Genomic DNA, 18,601 nt, shown 5'->3' with positions numbered 1-18,601 from the left:
TGATCTTAGTGCTTCTTAAACTTTTTCTACTCCTGACCCCTTTGCACCTTGGCAATTCACTTGGGCAGTTCGGTGGTGGTACACGGCCTGAGGGCATGTGCAGTGCAAAGCGTGCATGCTTTGTGTTCAGAACCAAGGCTGAAGTAAAGTTGCCCGATGCAACACACAGGCAATTGCTTCCAGAAACAACTCCAATTTGTTACACGTTTGATTTTTAAATAATTTTTGGTCGTTGAGCGTTTAGAAATCTTTTGCTGTCGCCAAATTTTTCACATCCCCACATGGGGTCATGACCCATAGTTTAAGAAGTGCTGAATTCTAAATTAATACAACATTAGCTGAAAATAGTATTAAGAAGATTTAATAATAATGATGATGATGATGATTGCTAGCATTTACACACCATGTACTATGTATCAGGCACTGTGCACTATGTATCAGGCACTGTGCTAAGGGCTTTAAAAATATCATCAGACACGACTGAAACAACTCAACAACAAAAGTCTTGACTCCAAGCCTGGTCTTAGTCACCACTCCACCTAGGTGCCTCACGTAAGGGTAGCAAGCAGCAGAGCCAGAATTTGAACTCAGTTATCCCTCCACTGCACCATGACTTTAAACATCATTACAGATTCCTCTCACAGTCCATGGTGTGCTCAGGTGGCAGGGATGAAAAATGCTAATTTCATTATTGTCACCAATGAGAACAGATCACTATAGTAACACTGGCAGACTTGTTTTATTTCTTCCCATTTGGGCTCTAAGTGCTCTTGGGATGATTTGGCTCAGCTGGGTCTCACACCAAGCTCTCTGTAGGCTTGTTTTCCCTTCCGTTTGTTTTCATTGTTTTTGAAGCAATAAATACTGCTTATAATCTCCCATCTTTCTCTGCTATAACATTTTGCACACGTGCATGTGCCCTAAACTGCTACCAGGGTCTGCTGTGTTTCTCTGTTTAGCAAAGAGATCATATTTGCTGGCTGAAGCCGTCTGAGATTTCTCCATGGTAACTAATTTCCATTGGTGAAAAGGGATGGAGACAGGGACCTGTGATTTTATCAGTATAGGGAACTCCCAAGTGTGGCAACTATCTCCACCAATGCAGGTCAGTACCTTCACTGTAAATTATAGACTTAGAAAATCATCCCAGTGCACTGAGAGGTTAAGTAATTTGTCCAGGGTCACAAAGCTAGGATGTGTTAGAGGTGAGACTTGAATTCAGGTCTTCCTGGCTTTGACGCAAGCTATCTACTGCTGCCTCTTGGTTAAAAATTGCCAAGAAGTGGTGATAGGGTTAACATCTTTATTCTGTCCATACCTCCTTTTCAGAGTTGACAGCTTGTCTGAATAGGTCAGACTAAAAACAGCTCTTTTCAAGCACAGTCTCTTCTAGAGCAGTCTTTCTTTTATTTTGTTACTGATTTTGACTTTCACTTTAACCATTTAAGACTAAACACAGACTGTACTCATCTCTGGAATACAAAGATAAAATCAATTCCATTTTCTGTGTTCACCATGTCCATTAGCTTCTGACTCTTCTTGAAGGAAACATACATGTCACAAAGGCATGGATGAGGTACCTTCTAAATTACCTCTAGGCCTTTACTCTAATTTCTTGATCCTAAACCTTCTCTTCTGAGAGAATTTTCACTTTTATCTGCACACTGAAGTCGCCAGGTACAAAGACTGAGTTTACAGAACCTCGTTCAATCCCTCAAAAACTTCTCCATTTTCATCTTCTGCAACGCCTGCTGGCATGGAAAGTGTAACTTTTGTGACAGTGTGTTTGGTAACACACGTCATGAGCTCTCTGAGATGAGATTACCAATGGTCCCATGAATGCTTTCTAACTGCCTTGGTGTTCATGATAATATGAACTCTGACAACTCCTTTATTTGCCCCTGTGTAAGACATCTTATAAGGTGTCCCCTCCTCCTCTATTTAATGGCAACCTCTTTAAATCTTGTTTCATTTTTAGCAAGAATATCAATGTGGTTGTGGTTCAGTATTTCCAGTAACGGAAGTGTGGAGTACAAGACAAGAGTCAAAAGACCTGGGCTCAGGGGCCAGCACTCCTCCTTATTAGCTGTGTAATCCTAGGCAAAACAAGTCACCTCTCCGGGACTGAGACTAGGTTATCCATCTCAAGGTGCCGTCCACCAATATTCTCTGATTCTGTATCCATTCACTAGTCACTGAATATAGATTGCATACTAACTTTACCAACAGGTAAATGAATGCTTGTAGATAATCTGAGAATATCAGGACTCCACGTTTGCAGTCATTTAGAAACAAAGGGAGGGAAGAAAGCAGGGAAGAAGGAGGGGCCACATACTAGAGAGGTCTAGTGAACTTTTGTTTGTTTGTAAGTCTCCATGGCTCACAACAAATTCACCACACACTGGCCAACTGAATGGTGAGACACCTTTCTCAGACAACAAACAAAGCTTGTCCTTGAGCCCAGACTTGAGGCCTTTCCAGTTTGGTAGAAAGTGTTAGACCTTTTCTTTCTTTTTTTTTTTCTGCTAGCACATACTTTCAGATCTCAAGATTACCTTCACATCATGAAAAGACACTAGATTAGTAATTTTTCTGGTTGGGGACAAAGGGAGAGGAGCCAAAAGATGGAACCCTGCAAAGTGCTAGATAAATGTGACGACTTATTACTACTGATGATAATAGTAATAATAATGACAGTCACTAATACATAAACCAAATGTAGGCTGGTGCAATATTCTAAAGCCAACTCCCACGCAAGTTAAGCAAGCATCTCCTTAAAAGGTGCTGAAATGGCCCTTGAGATTTGAGTGGCTCTGAAGACTAAAGGCTTAGACTGTTGGTAACAGTTCCTGGTCACCTAAGCACAAACAGCCAGGAGGAGCTCCAGCCTCTCTCAGATCACAGAGGCTCACCACGGGCAACCCAGAGGCAGGAGAGCTCATCGAAGCTGAATCAACTTGCAATGTCCTTAATGCATATCATTCCCCAGCTATGAGATAAATCTCCTTTTCCAATATTAAACCTAAGCTAATAGGCGACTGGTCTGTGTCTGTCCTAGCCAGGAATATCTAATGGTTAAATTCCAACCACCTGGAGGGACAGAGTAGGATAAAGAACATTGTGTTGTTGTTCAGTCATGTCTGACCCTTTGTGACCTCATCTGGGGTTTTCTTGGCAAAGATACTGCAATGGTTTGCCATTTTCTTCTCCAATTCATTTTACAGATGAGGAAACTGAGGCAAACAAGGTTAAGTGACTTGCCCAGGTGTCTGAGGCCAGATTTGAACTCAGGTAGATGAATCTTCCTAACTTCAGGCCTGGCACTTTATCCACTGCACCACCTAGGGGCCCCAAAGAACATTTAAGGAATCTAAAAGGAAATAAGTCCAAAGGGTCAAAGATTTTTGTTTTGTTTTCAAATCAGGGAATGTCCTTGAAATTTCAAGGTGAACATAAAGTAACTTTAACACTCATATAATCATTCAAAAATAGCACTTTAAGGTTTGCAAATCACTTTACAAATATTATCTCATTTTATCTTCACAATGACCCTTGGATTTAAGGGTGTGGGAAGAACACAAGCATTTATTAAAAGCCTACTGTGTGCCTTTACAAATTATCTCACTTGATCATCACAATAACCTTGGCAGATAGGTGCTATAATTAGCCCCACTTTACAGATGAAGTAGCTGGACAGAAAGAGGTTACATAACTTGCCCAGTTGGTGTCTGAGGCCACATTTGAACTAAGGTCTTCCTGACTTCAGGGCCAAAGCTCTATCCACTGTACCACTGAAGGCCAAACCATACTCATAAAGAACTGCCAGAAATTCCAACGATGTTTCATTTTAAAGTGGTTATACTAATGATGTACAAATAACATGCTTAATGTTAGATATATTAAAGTCTGCCTTCAATGTGGCTTTAACCACATTCTACTCCAAAAAGATAATGCAAAAGCACTGGTAAAATTTTTCACATTTTTTTCTGTTATTTACCTCAAGGGCTACACTAGTTTCTTTATTCTTAAAAAGCTGAAGTTCTTCCAAACGCTGCTTATTTTCTTCTGTCAGAACTGTAAATATATTGTCAGAAGGATCCTTTAAAATGACCAAAAGAAAATACAAAGAAGAGAAATTAAAAAAAAAAACAAAACACCAGTAGTCACTCACAAACAGAATTCCAAGCATGAAAATAACAAGATCTTACTAAAACCAGTAACTTTGTTAAAGAATTCTACAGCTACCTCATCATCCACTGGCACGGATAAGTTATCCAAATGGCTTATACGGCCATCTTTCCCTATTTCATGAACAATGAAGTCGGAGTATCTAATAAAAAGAAAACAGAAAAAGAAAGTGTTCAATTTTTCATTAAATTTTAAGATCACACTTGTAAGCAGTTAAGAATGTCAATAAAAGCCTTGAACAGGCTAAAACTGTTCCTTTTTTCCCCACCTTCTACAAGGAATCATGTGGTGGTGTGTTTTTTTTTTTTGTTTTAAATGAATGCTGACTTGTACATGGTATGAACCTGCCACTATACTTAATAGGGAGGTTTTGTGTAATCCTGCAGAGAAGTACAAAAACAACAGTTTATGATTTTTTTCCTGGTCTATGCAAGTAAGAATTACCATTAAGTAACAGGTGAAACAGAGTAAAACTGTACTAATTTAGGTCACTTTTTTTTTTAAATCGAAATAACTTCAACAAGAAGCAGTATAGCTAGAGGGTAATGGCTACAGGTCCAGTCTTGGAGCTGGGAAGACCTGAGCTCATTTGTGTCTTTGCCTCTGGGATTCTGGGAAGGAACAGCAAGAACCTTTCAATGCCACAGGCAACAGTCTAAAGTTATAAAGTTACATATTCATTCTGAGCTGAATTCATGCTGGGAATTTTCACACCAAGAATTCCCTAGAGCAATGAAGTAAAAGATCCCAATCAGAAAAGGAAAAAAAATTCTGAGAGGTTGAAATTTGCCTTAGTATTCTCTATGAAAACATGGGCAAGAGGAGCTTAAGAAATTCAGTTATAAAATTCTAGAAGAAAACTTTAACCTATTTAATAAATTAAATTGTTTTGGAAATTATCAGCAGCACTATTTGCATATTAATTACAAATTAGGTAGTTTGGAACTGTACTTCTACTTGACAGCACAACCCAGATCATGTAAATGAAGCCACCAAGCAATCAATCAAAAAATACTTTTTAAGCACTCACTAGGTGCCAAGAACCATGCTAAGAGCTATACAAGAAGGAACTCAAGGAGCTTACACACTATCACGAATATATATGTACATACAAAAACAAGAGGATATAAGAGCTGAGGGCACAAGCAGCTGGGGGAGTGGGGTTTGAGTGGGGATGAGAAGTTTGAGTGGGGATGAGAAGGTGGTAGTACCTGAGCTAAATCTTGAAGGAACTATGGATTCTAAGAGGCAGAAGTGAGATAATTTGTTCTAGGCATGACAGCCAGTACAAAGGCCTGGAGATGGTTTATAGAATGGAATTACAGAATGCCACATATGAGGAACAGTAAGAAATTCATTTTGATTGGACCACAGGGTATATGAAGGGGTATAATGCATAAGAATGGAAAGATAATTTGGGCCCAGACCAGTAAAAGTTTAAATGTGCCAGAGGAGTTTATAATTAATCCTAGGAATAACAAAGAGCTATCGGAATTTATTGAGGAAGGAGAGCCTAAATTAGGGTGGTGGTTACATGGGTGGGGAGATGGGGGAGGGGCAGCTAGGTGGCCCAGGGGATAGAGCACTGGCCCTGGAGTCAGGAGGACCTGAGTTTAAATCTGGCTTCAGACACATAACACTCGCTAGCTGTGTGACTCTGGGAAAGTTACTTAACCCCAACTGCCTCACCAAAAGAGAGAGAGAGAGAGAGACAGAGACAGAGAGAGAGAGAGAGAGAGAGAGAGAGAAAGAGAGAGAGAGAGAGAGAGATGGGGGGCATGTGAGACAGAGTTAGAGGCAGAAATGTCAAGATCTGGCCAAGCGTAGATACGTGGTTTAAGGAAGAGGGAACAACCAAGGATGCCAATGAGGTTGCTGACCTAGGTGACTGGAAGGGTAATAGCACCCTTGACAGAAATAAGGAAGTTAGAAAGATGGGGCAGATTTGGTGGAAGAGATAATGAGTTTTGTTTTGGACATTCTGAGATTGAGATGCCTACAGGGCATCCAGACCAAAATGTCCAACAGAGGTACACACAATAGTTGGTGAAAAGGGGCTGGAACTCAGGAGAGAAACTATGGCGGGATATATAGAAATGAGAATTATTTGTTTTGTTTTTGTTTTGGGTAATTGGGGTTAAGTGACTTGCCTAGGGTCACATAGCTAATAAGTGTCAAGTGTTTGGTCTGAGGCTGGATTTGAACTCAGGTCCTCCTGACTTCAGGGCCGGTGCTCTATCCACTGTGCCACCTAGCTGCCCCTATGAGTTATTTGTATAGAGATTCTAATTAAATCCAACTCACAAAATATCATTTCCCGAAGTAATATTCTGCAGTACAGACTGGGCTACTTCTGTCTTTCCCTCCTCCCTAACAAGGTCAAACATTTCAATCTGAAAACTATCACATTAAATGGAAATGTAGTGCCTGAATTCACTGGCTGCGCTTTCAGAACCTCAGAGATGAATTTCAGCTCCTCCCACAGCCTTGCCAAATCAACTATACACAAAAGGAAGATACCTCTCCTTTAAGATTCCTGAGAAGCCTTGATGAGAACTCACAAACTTTGTGATGCCAACATCCACCTCGGTGAGTCCATGCTTCATCATATCGGCAAAGCTCTCTCCATCCTCCTCCTCCTCCTCCTCTCCCTCTTCCAAAAGTCCATCCTCCTCTTCCTCTTCTTCAATCTGGGCCTCAACATTGATTCTACCTTCTCTGGCAGTTGTGGTTTCTGACTGTCTGGTTACAGTCTCATTGTTCAGGGCACAACCATCATCCAAAGTCTCCTGATCTTTAGCCAAATGGCATTCTGAGACCTTCTGCCTTTTAGCTTCATCAGCTTGAGCTAGATCATCATTTTCATCAATGGAAAGAGAACGTTTCATAGATACTCCAGTCACTTCCATTGTCTCCATTTTTAAGGTCCCAAGACAGCATCTAAGATAATCTTTGGAGAAGGAGAAAAAAAAGAGAGTAAAGAAAGAACATAAATACTTTAAGAAGAATGCTTTCATTCAATTCAACAAGCATGTCTTAAGCACCTACTATGTGCCAGGCATCATGATAGGTGCTTCAGCTACAATAACAACAAAGTAGTCCCTGTCCTCAAGAGGTTCATAGTCTATACAGGGAAAATGCACATAGAAAATTAAATACAAAATTTAGAGAAAGGTGGCACTTGAGCTGAATTCTGAATAAAGCTAGGTTATTCTCTCATGTGAGAAGTAAGGAAGAGGCTCATCCCAGACACAGAGGAAAGTCTGTGCAAAGGTACGTTGGTGGGAGATGGAATATTGTGTATGGAAAACAGCGAGCAGGCTGGCTTATGAAAAAGTGATTCTCAATAGGCCTGGAAAGGTAGGCTCCTGCCAGGCAGTGAAGGACTTTAAATAGTCATCCTGAGCTATGCCTTCCACTGCTCTTCCTCACTTAAATCCAATTTACTTGTAAGTCAACACATGACCCTCCTGATGTCATTGGTTGTCTGGTGATACTACATCACCCTCAGGAATTAAATAGCACATTGTCCCAAGAACTAAAGGTGCAGGTTGCCCAAAGGATTTCAGGGAGACACATGGTGTTTATAAATACACTATAACATGTTACCAAGAAAGAAATGTGTAGGGAGAAGCAAAAAGAAATAAGATGTACACTGTATATGTACATAAATACATATATTCATATACATGGGAGACTGGAAAAGGACAAATGTGCTACCTAGAGAGTGAGAATGAGTAATAAACTAGTGAACAGCCCATGTGCTCTTTACTGCTACCCATATAAATTCAAAGAGATCTAGGGGAAGGTCATCCAAAAATTATAGGGGATTTACAGAAGGATATGAAGAAGAAGATGGATGCAAGAAGGTGAGTAGCAATCTGCACAAGCAGGGAATACCCACAGCTCCATTAAGGTATATCCTCCATTACTCCAGAAGATATGTGATTGGTCATGAAGCAAAAGTGGGGGTAACGTGGACACACTCCAAGTGTCACCCGGGTACTCAGAGTATGGTAAAGTACCTCGACTTCCAATGCACTGGGTGATCACCCTATGGAAGCTACGGAAGGAAAAGTCATACAAGATGACAAGGAACAGATGACCTGTTAGAGGCAGCTCAGCACAGACATAGGTCCAATTCCCAGATCCATTCCTATACGCTTCAGGGTCTGAGTCCTCGTAGAAGACAAAACCGTATAATTCTATTACCACCACTGCTACACAGAGATAAAAAGTAAATTAGACTATCCATATCTATTGTTCTTCTTTCTTTTTTTTTTTAATAGGGAAGAAGTGGGAAAGAGGAAATAATGTGTGTTGATTGAAAAAATTAATTTCTTTTTTCCTTTTTTTTTTTTTGGCAATTGGGGTTAAGTGACTTGCCCAGGGTCACACAGCTAGTAAGTGTCAAGTGTTTGGTCTGAGGCTGCATTTGAACTCAGGTCCTCCTGACTTCAGGGCTGGTGCTCTATCTACTTCGCCACCTAGCTGCCGCCGAAAAAATTCATTTCTTTAAAAAAAAAAGTAAATCACATACAGTTCATAGAAACACAGAATTTTAAGAGTTGGAAGGAACCTTAGAAAGCATCTTGTCCAACTCCAATCTGGAATATGTATCCTATCTATAGAATTATTGACAAAAGGTCAGTCAGCCTTCTCTAATGACCTTTTTTTGTTGCTTTTCAGACCTATCAGACTCTTCCTGACCCCATTTGGGGGTTTCTTGGCAAAGATAATGGAGTAGTTGGCCAATTCTTTCTCCAACTCATTTTACATAGGAGGCAATTGAGGTAAATAGAGTTAAGTGACTTGCCCAGGGTCACACAGCTAGTAAGTGTCTGAGGCTGGATTTGAATTTAGGAAAATGAGTCTATTTATCTCTCCAGTGCTCTATTCACTTTGCCACCTAGCTGCCCTTAATCATCTTTAGTGAACAAGAATTCACTGCTATAAAACCTGTAGTCTAGAGGGAAAAGCCCATTCCACTTTACATTGCTTTTAACAGTTAAAAAGTTCTTTCTTACTTTGAGCATTTTACTTGACACTGGCAGAAAAAGGAAAGTTTGGAAACCGGAACTGCTTATAGCATTCTTGGGGAAATATAGTCCTAAAAATCCTGATTACTGACTGCCTGTCCAAGGCTTAAATTCAGGAGTGGGTGCTCCAGGCAACAGATTCAAATGACTTTTCAAAGGAGAGATACCAAGATACTTTGGAAAACAGTACTAATAGCATTTATATAGAGCCAATCACTTTACAAATACCTCATTTTATCCCACTACTACTCCAGGAGATGGCTGTTATGGTCATCCCCATTTTACAGATGAGGAAAAGCTGACCGATTAAGTGACTTGTCCAGGACCACAAGGCTAGTAAGAATCAGAGGTCACATTTGAACTAGGGCCTTCCTGATTCCAGGTCCAGGGTGCATCCAGTGGATCGAACCAGGGATTCCCACTAGGGGGACATATGCCATTTTCATATCTGATCAATGCTTTTTCCTACCGGTTCCAAAACCCATCAACGATCCATCACCCCCTCCCCATAGATGGAGCAACAATGTTCCCCCATCACAATTCCTTCCTCATCCATACACTATTTCAGCAAATAATAATAAAAGAATTGTGCCTGGAAACGCCAGCCATCTCCTGCTAAGCACATGGAAGCGGGAAGGAATGGAGAAGGAAAGGGACGAGCTGTCAGCAGGAGGAAAGGAAGAAGGTGCAGGGGAGGCGGGGGAGGCATGTACTGGGCCAAGCCCGGAGAAGGGGGGAGATGCAGACCCCCGGGCCGGGCTGAAAGCGTGGGGAGGGAGGAGGCGGGGTGACGAGTGGCAGGGCGCTGAGGCCGACCCGGGCCACGCTCCCTCGGACTGAGCGGCTAATGGAGGCAGACAGGCCGCGGGCTCCGGGGCAGCGCCGGGGGCGCGCGTAGTGCCCACTCACCAGCCGGCGCGGGGCAGGGGCTCCGGGGGGAGAGCCGGGGGCGCGCGTAGTGCCCACTCACCAGCGGGCGCACGGCAGGGCTCCGGGGGAGAGCCGGGGGCGCGCGTAGTGCCCACTCACCAGCCGGCACGGGGCAGGGGCTCCGGGGCAGAGCCGGAGGTGCGCGTAGTGCCCACTGACCAGCCGGCGCGGGGCAGGAGCTCCCTGGGAGAGCCGGGGGCGCGCGGCAGGGGCTCCGGGGGAGGGCCGGGGGCGCGCGTAGTGCCCACTCACCAGCGAGCGCCGCGGCCCGAGGGAGGGTTTGCGGAGAGAGGCCCGGAGCCGCGGGCGGCCGAAGCCCTTCCTGGGACCCCGCGGAGGCGGAGGAAGCGCGGCCGCAGGCCGGGAGGAGCGATGGGGCAGGACCGCAGGAGTCGGCCGCCGAGGCCGCGGAACATCAACGAGAAGCCGCGTCGCCGCTCCCCACGGACCCCGAGCCCGCCGCCGGAGCTCGCACACGTGCGGCGGCGCAAGCGACGCGCCCAGGAGGCGGACCCAGCGCCGGGCTCGGCGTCGCCAGGCCCTCCCGGCGGGGGGCCGCCACAGCCGGGCGCTTTGCTCCTGGCGACTTTGGGCCCCGAGCGCTCGTGCCGACAGCCCGGAGGCTGCGGGGTTTGCGGGCCCCATCCCGCGGCTCTGCCCCCGAGGCCCGAGACCTTGGACTTGTGCGAGGAGCGTGGCTGGAATACCTCCCCCTCTCCCACAAACCAGACCCGAGAAAATCGCGGAATGCTTCTGAGCAAACCTCAGAGCCTCGCGTTAATGCCAGCTCTTCTTTATTACGATCATAACTATTTTACCACTTTCGGCTTTACTGATGCATTTGCTTTATGTACGCTTACAGAGACTCCCACTTCACGGGAGGTCTCCGGTAACGAAATCAAAGGGGTTCATTACGACTAATCATACAATGACCTCATTACTGGGTAATGGGCATTTATGCCCAGATAAGTGGCAGGGGCAGCCTGACTCAGCGGGAGTCCGAGTGGAATGGGGAAAAAGTCGGGTAATTTCCAAGGGGCTGCTGCGAGTCTTGCAGTAGACTCGGCGAGGGTGCCACTGGCAGGACTTGGGTTTGTAGGGGAGGCCCGGGTTCAAACCCAGCCCTGGACTCCAACTGCGTAATCCCGGCTGGGCTAGTGGTTTAAGCCATATGGTCCTCCAGAGAAGCTCCCCGGGATTTATTCACCTACTTGGGGGCATTTAGAAAGTGTATTGCAACTAAATTATGTGCCATTAGTCTTTCCTCTTCCACACCTCGCTATTTGGAATTGGGAACTTAATCAATAGTAAAAAAATATTTACTCTAATGGGGATTTTGCTTAAATGGGATGGGAAGGGGGGAGGGCAGATAAGAATGTGGATCTGAAAAGAAAAATGCTTTAATTTAAAATTTAAATTTTTTTTAAAAATACTCCTTTTATTACTTATATTGAAGATGTAATTCCTTCAAAAATTGTAGGGACAAGAGGTAGATTCTTCCACATTTCCATCCTTCTTAACAGAGAAAATAGCCATACTAAGTAGGGTTTCTGTGAGAATCACATCTGAAGCAAGCCTAGACTCAGTGCTCAGCACTGAACAGTGTGGAGAGAGACATTTTAAAAAATACAGATTCCCTAATCATCCCATGTTTTTCAAGAAACACACATTTCCTCAAAGCCAGCGATGGTCAGATTTTAAATTCATTTCTGCAAACTGAGTATTGACTGACTGCAAATATGTGCATGGCATTGTTAGGCCCAGGTCTAATTATTCTACTCATTTCAAAACCAAACTAGGATTTATAACTCTTAACTTTCTGGTCTGTTGCATTACTTGCAGGGATTCTTCAGTTGATTAATATCTAAATTATTCACACTTGAAAGAGGACAGGACAATTACCTAAAATTAAAAGTTTTTGTTTCTCATACTACATGAAGATATCACAGCTCCAATTTTCTTAAGATTAAAACATATGGGGATCATCACACTTTTCCTAGGGCATTGTTGATTCATAGTTAATGTCACAATGAGATAGATTGTAATATGTTTGGAGCCAAAAGGACCTGAATTCAAGTTCTGGCTCTATGTCTCTCTCTTTTTTTTTAAAATTTATTTTTAGTTTTCAACATTCACTTCCATAAGCTTTTCAGTTTTAGATTTTATCCCCTTCTTTCCCCACCTCCCTCCCCTAAACGGTGTGCAATCTGATGTAGGCTCTACATACACATTCCTATTAAACATATTTTCACATTAGTCATGCTGTAAAGAAAAATTAAAACCAATAGGAGGAACTACAAGAAAAAAGAAACAAAACAAAACAGAAGAAAAAGAAAGAACAAATACTATGCTTCAAACTGCATTCAGACTCCATAGTTTTTTCGCTGGATGTGGATAGCATTTTCCATCATGAGACTTTTGGAGATGTCTTAGATACTTGGCATTACTCAGAAGAGCTTAGTCTGTCAAAGTTAGTCATTGAACAATTTACTGTTACTGTGTACAGTGTTCTCCTCGTTCTGCTCACTTCACTCAGCATCAAACCATACAAGTCTTTCCAGGTTTTTCTGAAGTCTGCCTGCTCATCACTTCTTATAGCACAATAGTATTCCATTACATTCAAATACCACAACTTGTTCACTGGCTATATGTTTCTTAACCTGTGTGACCTCAGACAAGTCGTTATTTAACCTTCCTGGGCTCAGTTTTCTCATCTGAAATAAGGGAGCTACCTCTCAGGTCCTTTAAAACTCTAAATCTGTAAAAACTGGGGGGAGTGGGGTGAGAAGCAACTGCAAAATATAGTCAGGATGGCAGGTCAGTAGTAACTCCAAATTCCAATATTAATTTGCCCTGAAAAGCACATCTTCCCCTAGCACAACAATCAGCTATTTGTTTTAAGAGAGGTTCACATGTATTTCTTCCCAATGGTCAAGATTATGAAAAGAGAAAAATAAGACTAGTGTAGGCATGATGGACTGGAAGAGCAGATAGGGACAGACTAGAAGACGCAAATTCTGTTTTGGAGGAGAGAGGAAGAGGAGGATAAGGAGAGGAGCATAGGCTTAAACTGGCATCCCTGTGGCCTATTAATAACCCTCATCTCTTCCTTCATTCTCATTCTCTTCAAGCATCTTCATCAAGCCATCAGACAACCTCTTCCATTTATCATCTTATTTTATTTTTTTTCTTTACTCCCAGAGTACTTGAAATGTACTCTGGTACATCCCGAATCCACTCTGTCATTTCACTGATTTAGCTTTAATCCAAGGGAAGACTTGATAACCTAGTTCACAACTTACTGCTGGTAAATGGAAATTTCATTCTGGCCAAAGGAAGAATGAAGAGAGAAGCTAGATAGGCGAGTACTCCTCGGGGAATAGCTTTCTACAAAAGCAGTATATTGTTTATACTTTTACTGTTGGATAAAATGGCAGCTAGAGGATAATAGATCTAGAGAAAAGGTCACTTAGTCTAACCCCCTAATTTTACACATCAGGAAACTGAGGCCCAAGGATGTTGTCCAAGGTTACACAAACAGTAATCATCAGAGATGGAATTGATCTTCTGTTGTATTAGTTCTGGAGATTTAATTTAATGATTCAGCATGGTTTTAGGGTCCTAAGATTTTGTCACTGACATGTACCACAAGACACATGCATGGCATATATTCTTGCATCAGCACACTGATTAAAAAATATGTGAAAAGTTCATTCATATTGAGGCAATATAGTAATTAGTTCGATTTAGAGTCTGGAGCAAATGGTGCAAAATACTTATGCATAATGATGTACATGTGAACCAGGAAACCAATTTTCCACTTATGTTTTAAATTTTCCTGAATATTATTAAAACGCATTCTTCAAGGCTCCTCTGACTTCATCCCCATGGGTAGATGCCTTCCATCTATGAAGATTTCCACCCCCTCGAGACCTTAGTAGTTTCATGAGTCTGTAGTCAACCTTCCTCTGGTGATTCTCTCTAAAGTCTGCTAATGCAACAGACTCAGTCTATCACTGAGCCCATTTATTAAACTCCAAATAATTTACAATGTTACCGGTTTACATCCTTAAATGGGGAAGAAAAAAGAGTATATTTTCATGCCTCTCCACTTTATTTTTTTAAGTATTATACTACCAAAAGTATAGTTGTTGTTAGGTGTCAGTGACTGAGATCTGAATAAATAAAATAGATGAAGATGATTGGGGGAAGAAGGGAATTAAGTCAAGATTTTAAATGCACATTTTAGAAAATAAATAAAAGCCAGAACCTGAATAAACTCCTGCTCATTCATCCCCTGCCTTGTGTTCACTTATTTTTTTTTCAATAAAGCAGTTAAAAGTAAGATCTTAAGTAAAAAGTCATAAAAAACCCAACTTTTTCTAGCCTTTATTTGATAATAGGGGCTCCAGATTCTAATAACCTCGATGATGTTCCCATCATTGCATAGGAGCTGAACTCTCCTGTGACCTCTATTCCATGTTAATCTTGAGCCATCTTCCTTGCTGAAGAGTGTCAAAGAGAATCACTGTAGGCAAAATTAGAGAGCAGAAAATTTGGGAATGATGGCATAAGAAATTGTATTTGCCTTAGGACCCTCAAAGTGTCAGATATAATACTTTCCTTCAGAGAAGTGTGGGAGGGACTGGGAATACTTCAGTTGTCATAATTAAGGATTGAAGGAGGTGGAGGTAGAATCATGGAGCTATAAATCATTAAAGTTGGACCTTGGAATTCAACCTCTTCATTGGATAAATAAGGAAACTGAGGCACAGAGCCATCTGGGGAGGTCTGGTTCAGTGGATAGATCAATAGATTTAAGAATCAGAGGACCTGGGTTCAAATTCTGACTTTGCCATTCATGACTGTGTGACCCTGGGCAAGTCTCTTAACCTCTGTGGGCCTCAGTTACCTTGTCTGTAAAAAGAGTTTGCACCTCTTCCAGCTCTAAATCTGTGATATTAATAAATTGCTCAGAAGTGATATGAGTTTGTGTTGGGTTATTCACTCTCCTTAGTGACTACAACAGCCCACATTTTGGGTACCCACAACCCTAATAAGGGCTAGGAAACTTGCCTCATTTGAGCAAAGTTAAAGGGTATAGGGAAAAAAAATGAACCTGTTATCCCAAATGCCATGCCCTTAGAATGGGGAGGTTCAGTTGCATATTTTTTGCCATCAGTGCAAAATTTGGAAGGTAGTACTACTGGCATTTTTCCTTTTTTTTTCTTTTTAAATAATATTTCAAATTCACAAAACTCTAATGGTGTGATTGTACCTTTGGATACTACTGTTTAAATCTACAAAATGAAAGGCAGAGGATTTTAGGTGCATAAAGCAGTATTCTTTGCTACTACAGTTTTTCTCAACCATCACCTGCAAGATTTGTGATCCATTGCTAATAATAATAGTTAACATTTTATATAGCACCTTAAAATTTGCAAAGTGCTTTCCATATGTCATCTCACTGGATCCTCACCACAACCCTATGAAGTAGGTGCTATTATCTCCATTTTACAGATGAGGAAACTGAGGATAAGAAAGGTAAAATAATTTGCCCAGCAAGGTTCAAATTCAGGTCAGCTTGACTCTAAATCCAGGGCTCTCTATCCACTGTCACTTCTATTTGACTTCATATAATATGCAGGATTATGATTAGTAAATATGAAAGTTATATATAATGCTATATAAAGGTTGTTGTGGTTGTTGTTTACTACTACTACTACTACTGCTACTACTATTACTACTACTGCTCCTACTACTACTATTGTTATTGTTTTACTACTACTGCTGCTGTTGCTAACCACTACTACTACCACTACCACTACCACTACCACTACCACTACTACTACTACTACTGCTGCTGCTACTACTACTACTACTACTACTACTACTACTACTACTACTACTACTACTACTACTACTACTGCTACTTTTTAGAGACATCTCTACTCCAAATGTTCATTTGTTCTGGACCTCTGGTAGAGCCTTCCAAGCTCCTATTGGTCTGATCAGCAACAGTAGACACTGTACCTTGACCCCAACATAGTGATGTCATTTTGGTCTTCCTCGAGCATAATGGACAACAACCAACCAACTCCTACAAGTACTATTACTACTACTATTACCCAGGTTCCTAGGGAGCTTAGAGCATCAGGAGCATGATCAGTTTAGGTACCAAGACTGGCAAGCAGGGCTCTGGCAGCGCGACCTCCAGCCAGGCGATGGCGCCACAGGCTAGTTTTCCGCGGCCAGGGAAAGCGAGGAATGTGTCCCTCTGGGAAGGAAGGGAAGAAGTCAGCGAGTTCGGGAAAGGAAGTGACGTCGGCAGCCACCTCGGCAGCCTCCGGGGTGAAACGCCCGTCTCTGCTTCTGCGAGTCCGACCCTGGAGGGGCTCCCTCCGTGGATCGGACGGGCTGCTGCGGGCGGCCGGGCTGCGCATGGAGCCGAGAAGACGGAGAGCAGGAGGCGGCCGGAGCTGAGCTGAGGTCAGGGGAGGTCAAGGAGAGCACGGGAGGACTGACAGCCTCCTACGGCCCGGGACGAGGGATGGGACCTCCCCCACACCCCCCCCCCCCGAATAAATGAAAGAAGCCCAAGGGAGCAGCACAGGCGGGTTACACCTGGGAGGGTTAGGGGTGCGCTGTCCTGGGTTCGAGTCCCGGCTATGTCACTTATTATCTACTCGTCCAGGGGCAAGTCACTTGACTTCACTCAACTGCAAGATCAAGGGGGACGGGGATGTGTGTTGGGGTCCACGTAGCCCATCCGTGGATAAATTTTTAGGGAGGTCCATGAATTCTGGTGAAGCCTATTCCTTTAATTAAATTTTCAAAAATTGTAATAACTATTGGTAATAACTTAAAATTGTAATAACTTTGTATATGATTGATTTCTTTGTAATCCTGTGTGTTTTATTTTATGCATTTACACATATAACGAGAAGGCATCCTTAGGCTTCTCCAGACTGCCACATGGATCTGGTTAGTTGACAAGCATTAATGTTTGCCTACCACGTGCCAGGCGCTGTGCCAAAGGCAGGGGTACAAAAAAAGACCAAAAAAAGTGTTCTCAGTCCAATGGGGGGCGGGGCAAGTAGAGACAATATGCAGACAACTTTGTACAAACAAGATAAAGTTTTAAAAGAAGTTACAGTAATAAAAACAAACACAACAGGATAAATTGGAGATAAATCAGCAGATCAGTAAATAATTCCTAACAGAAGGAAGACACCAAGATTAAGGAGAATTGGGAAAGGCTTCTTGCAGCAAGTGGCACTTTGATTGAGGCTTGAAGGAAGCCAGGGAAGCTAGGAGGCTGTGAGAAGGGAGAAAGTTCCATGCATGGGGGACAGCCAGTGAAAATGCTGGGAACTTAGAGATGGAGTGTTGGGTGTGAGGAAAAGCAAGAAAGGCCATGTGTCACTGGTGGTAGAGTATAGGTGAGAGGGTAGTAGGTATAAGAAGATTGGAAGGGTAGGAGGGAGTCAAGTTGAATTGCTGATTTTCTATGTAATCCTGGATGTCATAGGGAGCTGCTGGAGTTGATTGAAGGAAAGGAAGAGGAGGTTGCCATATGCTTAAGGAAGCTCAATTTGACAGTTAGTGGAGGATGAACTGGAGTGGAGAGAGACTAGTCAGGAGACCAATCAGAAGACTATTGCAATAGTTAAGGCTTGAGGTTCATGAGAGGAAAAAATATCAATGATCTCCAACATTACTTAACCAGTCTGTTGATGATCCTTTTCTCATATGGTCTTTTGTGTTTGATAAATCTTTGTTACCCATCTATAATTTAGTAGCTAAATCTTAGAGAGTTACTTGAAGTACATAGAGGTTAAGGGACTTAAAGCTCATAGTCTTACCAAAGTGTCAGTTTAATAGATGCTTGTGGATTGTCTGAGTGATCCCAGTGTGCCTTCTTGTGTGTGTTCTGTAGCATACAGTTGTTGTCATTGAGTGAATATTGTAACTTTTTGCTTTATAATTAAAAAAAAGTTTTTAGGTGACCTAAGAATGGCAGCTCTTGTCAGAAAAGAACAAACCAACCAAGATGTAGATACCTGTGACATCCCTTCCTATGTGTCTGAATTTGTAGAAAAGGAAGTTGGAAATGATCTTAAATCTTTAAAGAAACTTGGAAAACTCATAGAACAACTGACGGAAAATAAAGCACAATTAGAAGAACAGGTAAGTATTAAACTCTGTTTTTGCTGAGGTATAGATGTGATGACTTCATTGCAAGTTTATATAGAATGAGTAACCGTACATAAAGATAGAAAAAAATGTGGTATTTTGACTTTGGGATCAGGAGAGTTAGGTAATGGTTGTATAACTTTAATTTATTAAGGACCCACCATCTATTAAATATTTTGCAAAATAAATGAAAGACAAAGTTCCTACTTGAATGATGTCATGTAATTGGGAAAATGATGTTGGTAATG

General features: G+C 42.3%; 2 protein-coding genes across 7 annotated transcripts in view; one reads left to right on the top strand and one right to left on the bottom strand.

Annotated features, from left to right (window-relative positions):
* The window catches only part of PUS7 (pseudouridine synthase 7), a 46,591-nt gene extending 36,111 nt beyond the window's left edge, over positions 1-10,480 (bottom strand). For 2 of the 4 annotated variants that reach the window (XM_027838650.1, XM_027838652.1), the window contains exons 1-4: positions 10,410-10,480; positions 6,709-7,138; positions 4,246-4,330; positions 3,998-4,099 (exon numbers count right to left, since the gene is read on the bottom strand). In XM_027838650.1, the coding sequence (XP_027694451.1) occupies positions 3,998-4,099; positions 4,246-4,330; positions 6,709-7,106 (585 nt within the window). In that variant the 5' untranslated portion in view covers positions 7,107-7,138; positions 10,410-10,480. Of the gene's footprint in view, positions 1-3,997; positions 4,100-4,245; positions 4,331-6,708; positions 7,139-10,197; positions 10,217-10,409 lie in introns of those variants that run through there. The other 2 variants (XM_027838651.1, XM_027838653.1) reach the window with 2 other exon arrangements.
* Positions 10,481-16,492: 6,012 nt separating this feature from the next.
* The window catches only part of RINT1 (RAD50 interactor 1), a 29,845-nt gene continuing 27,736 nt past the window's right edge, over positions 16,493-18,601 (top strand). Inside the window, exons 1-2 of one of the 3 annotated variants that reach the window (XM_027838720.1) lie at positions 16,493-16,646; positions 18,163-18,347. In XM_027838720.1, coding sequence (XP_027694521.1) covers positions 18,174-18,347 — 174 coding nt within the window. In that variant the 5' untranslated portion in view covers positions 16,493-16,646; positions 18,163-18,173. Of the gene's footprint in view, positions 16,647-18,155; positions 18,348-18,601 lie in introns of all 3 variants that reach the window. The other 2 variants (XM_027838719.1, XM_027838721.1) reach the window with 2 other exon arrangements.

Source organism: Vombatus ursinus, unplaced genomic scaffold (genome assembly GCF_900497805.2).
Source record: "Vombatus ursinus unplaced genomic scaffold, bare-nosed wombat genome assembly UNPS02014830.1, whole genome shotgun sequence".
In the NCBI taxonomy this organism is placed as follows: Eukaryota; Metazoa; Chordata; class Mammalia; order Diprotodontia; family Vombatidae; genus Vombatus; species Vombatus ursinus.
This window is presented reverse-complemented; position numbering and strand designations above follow the sequence as displayed.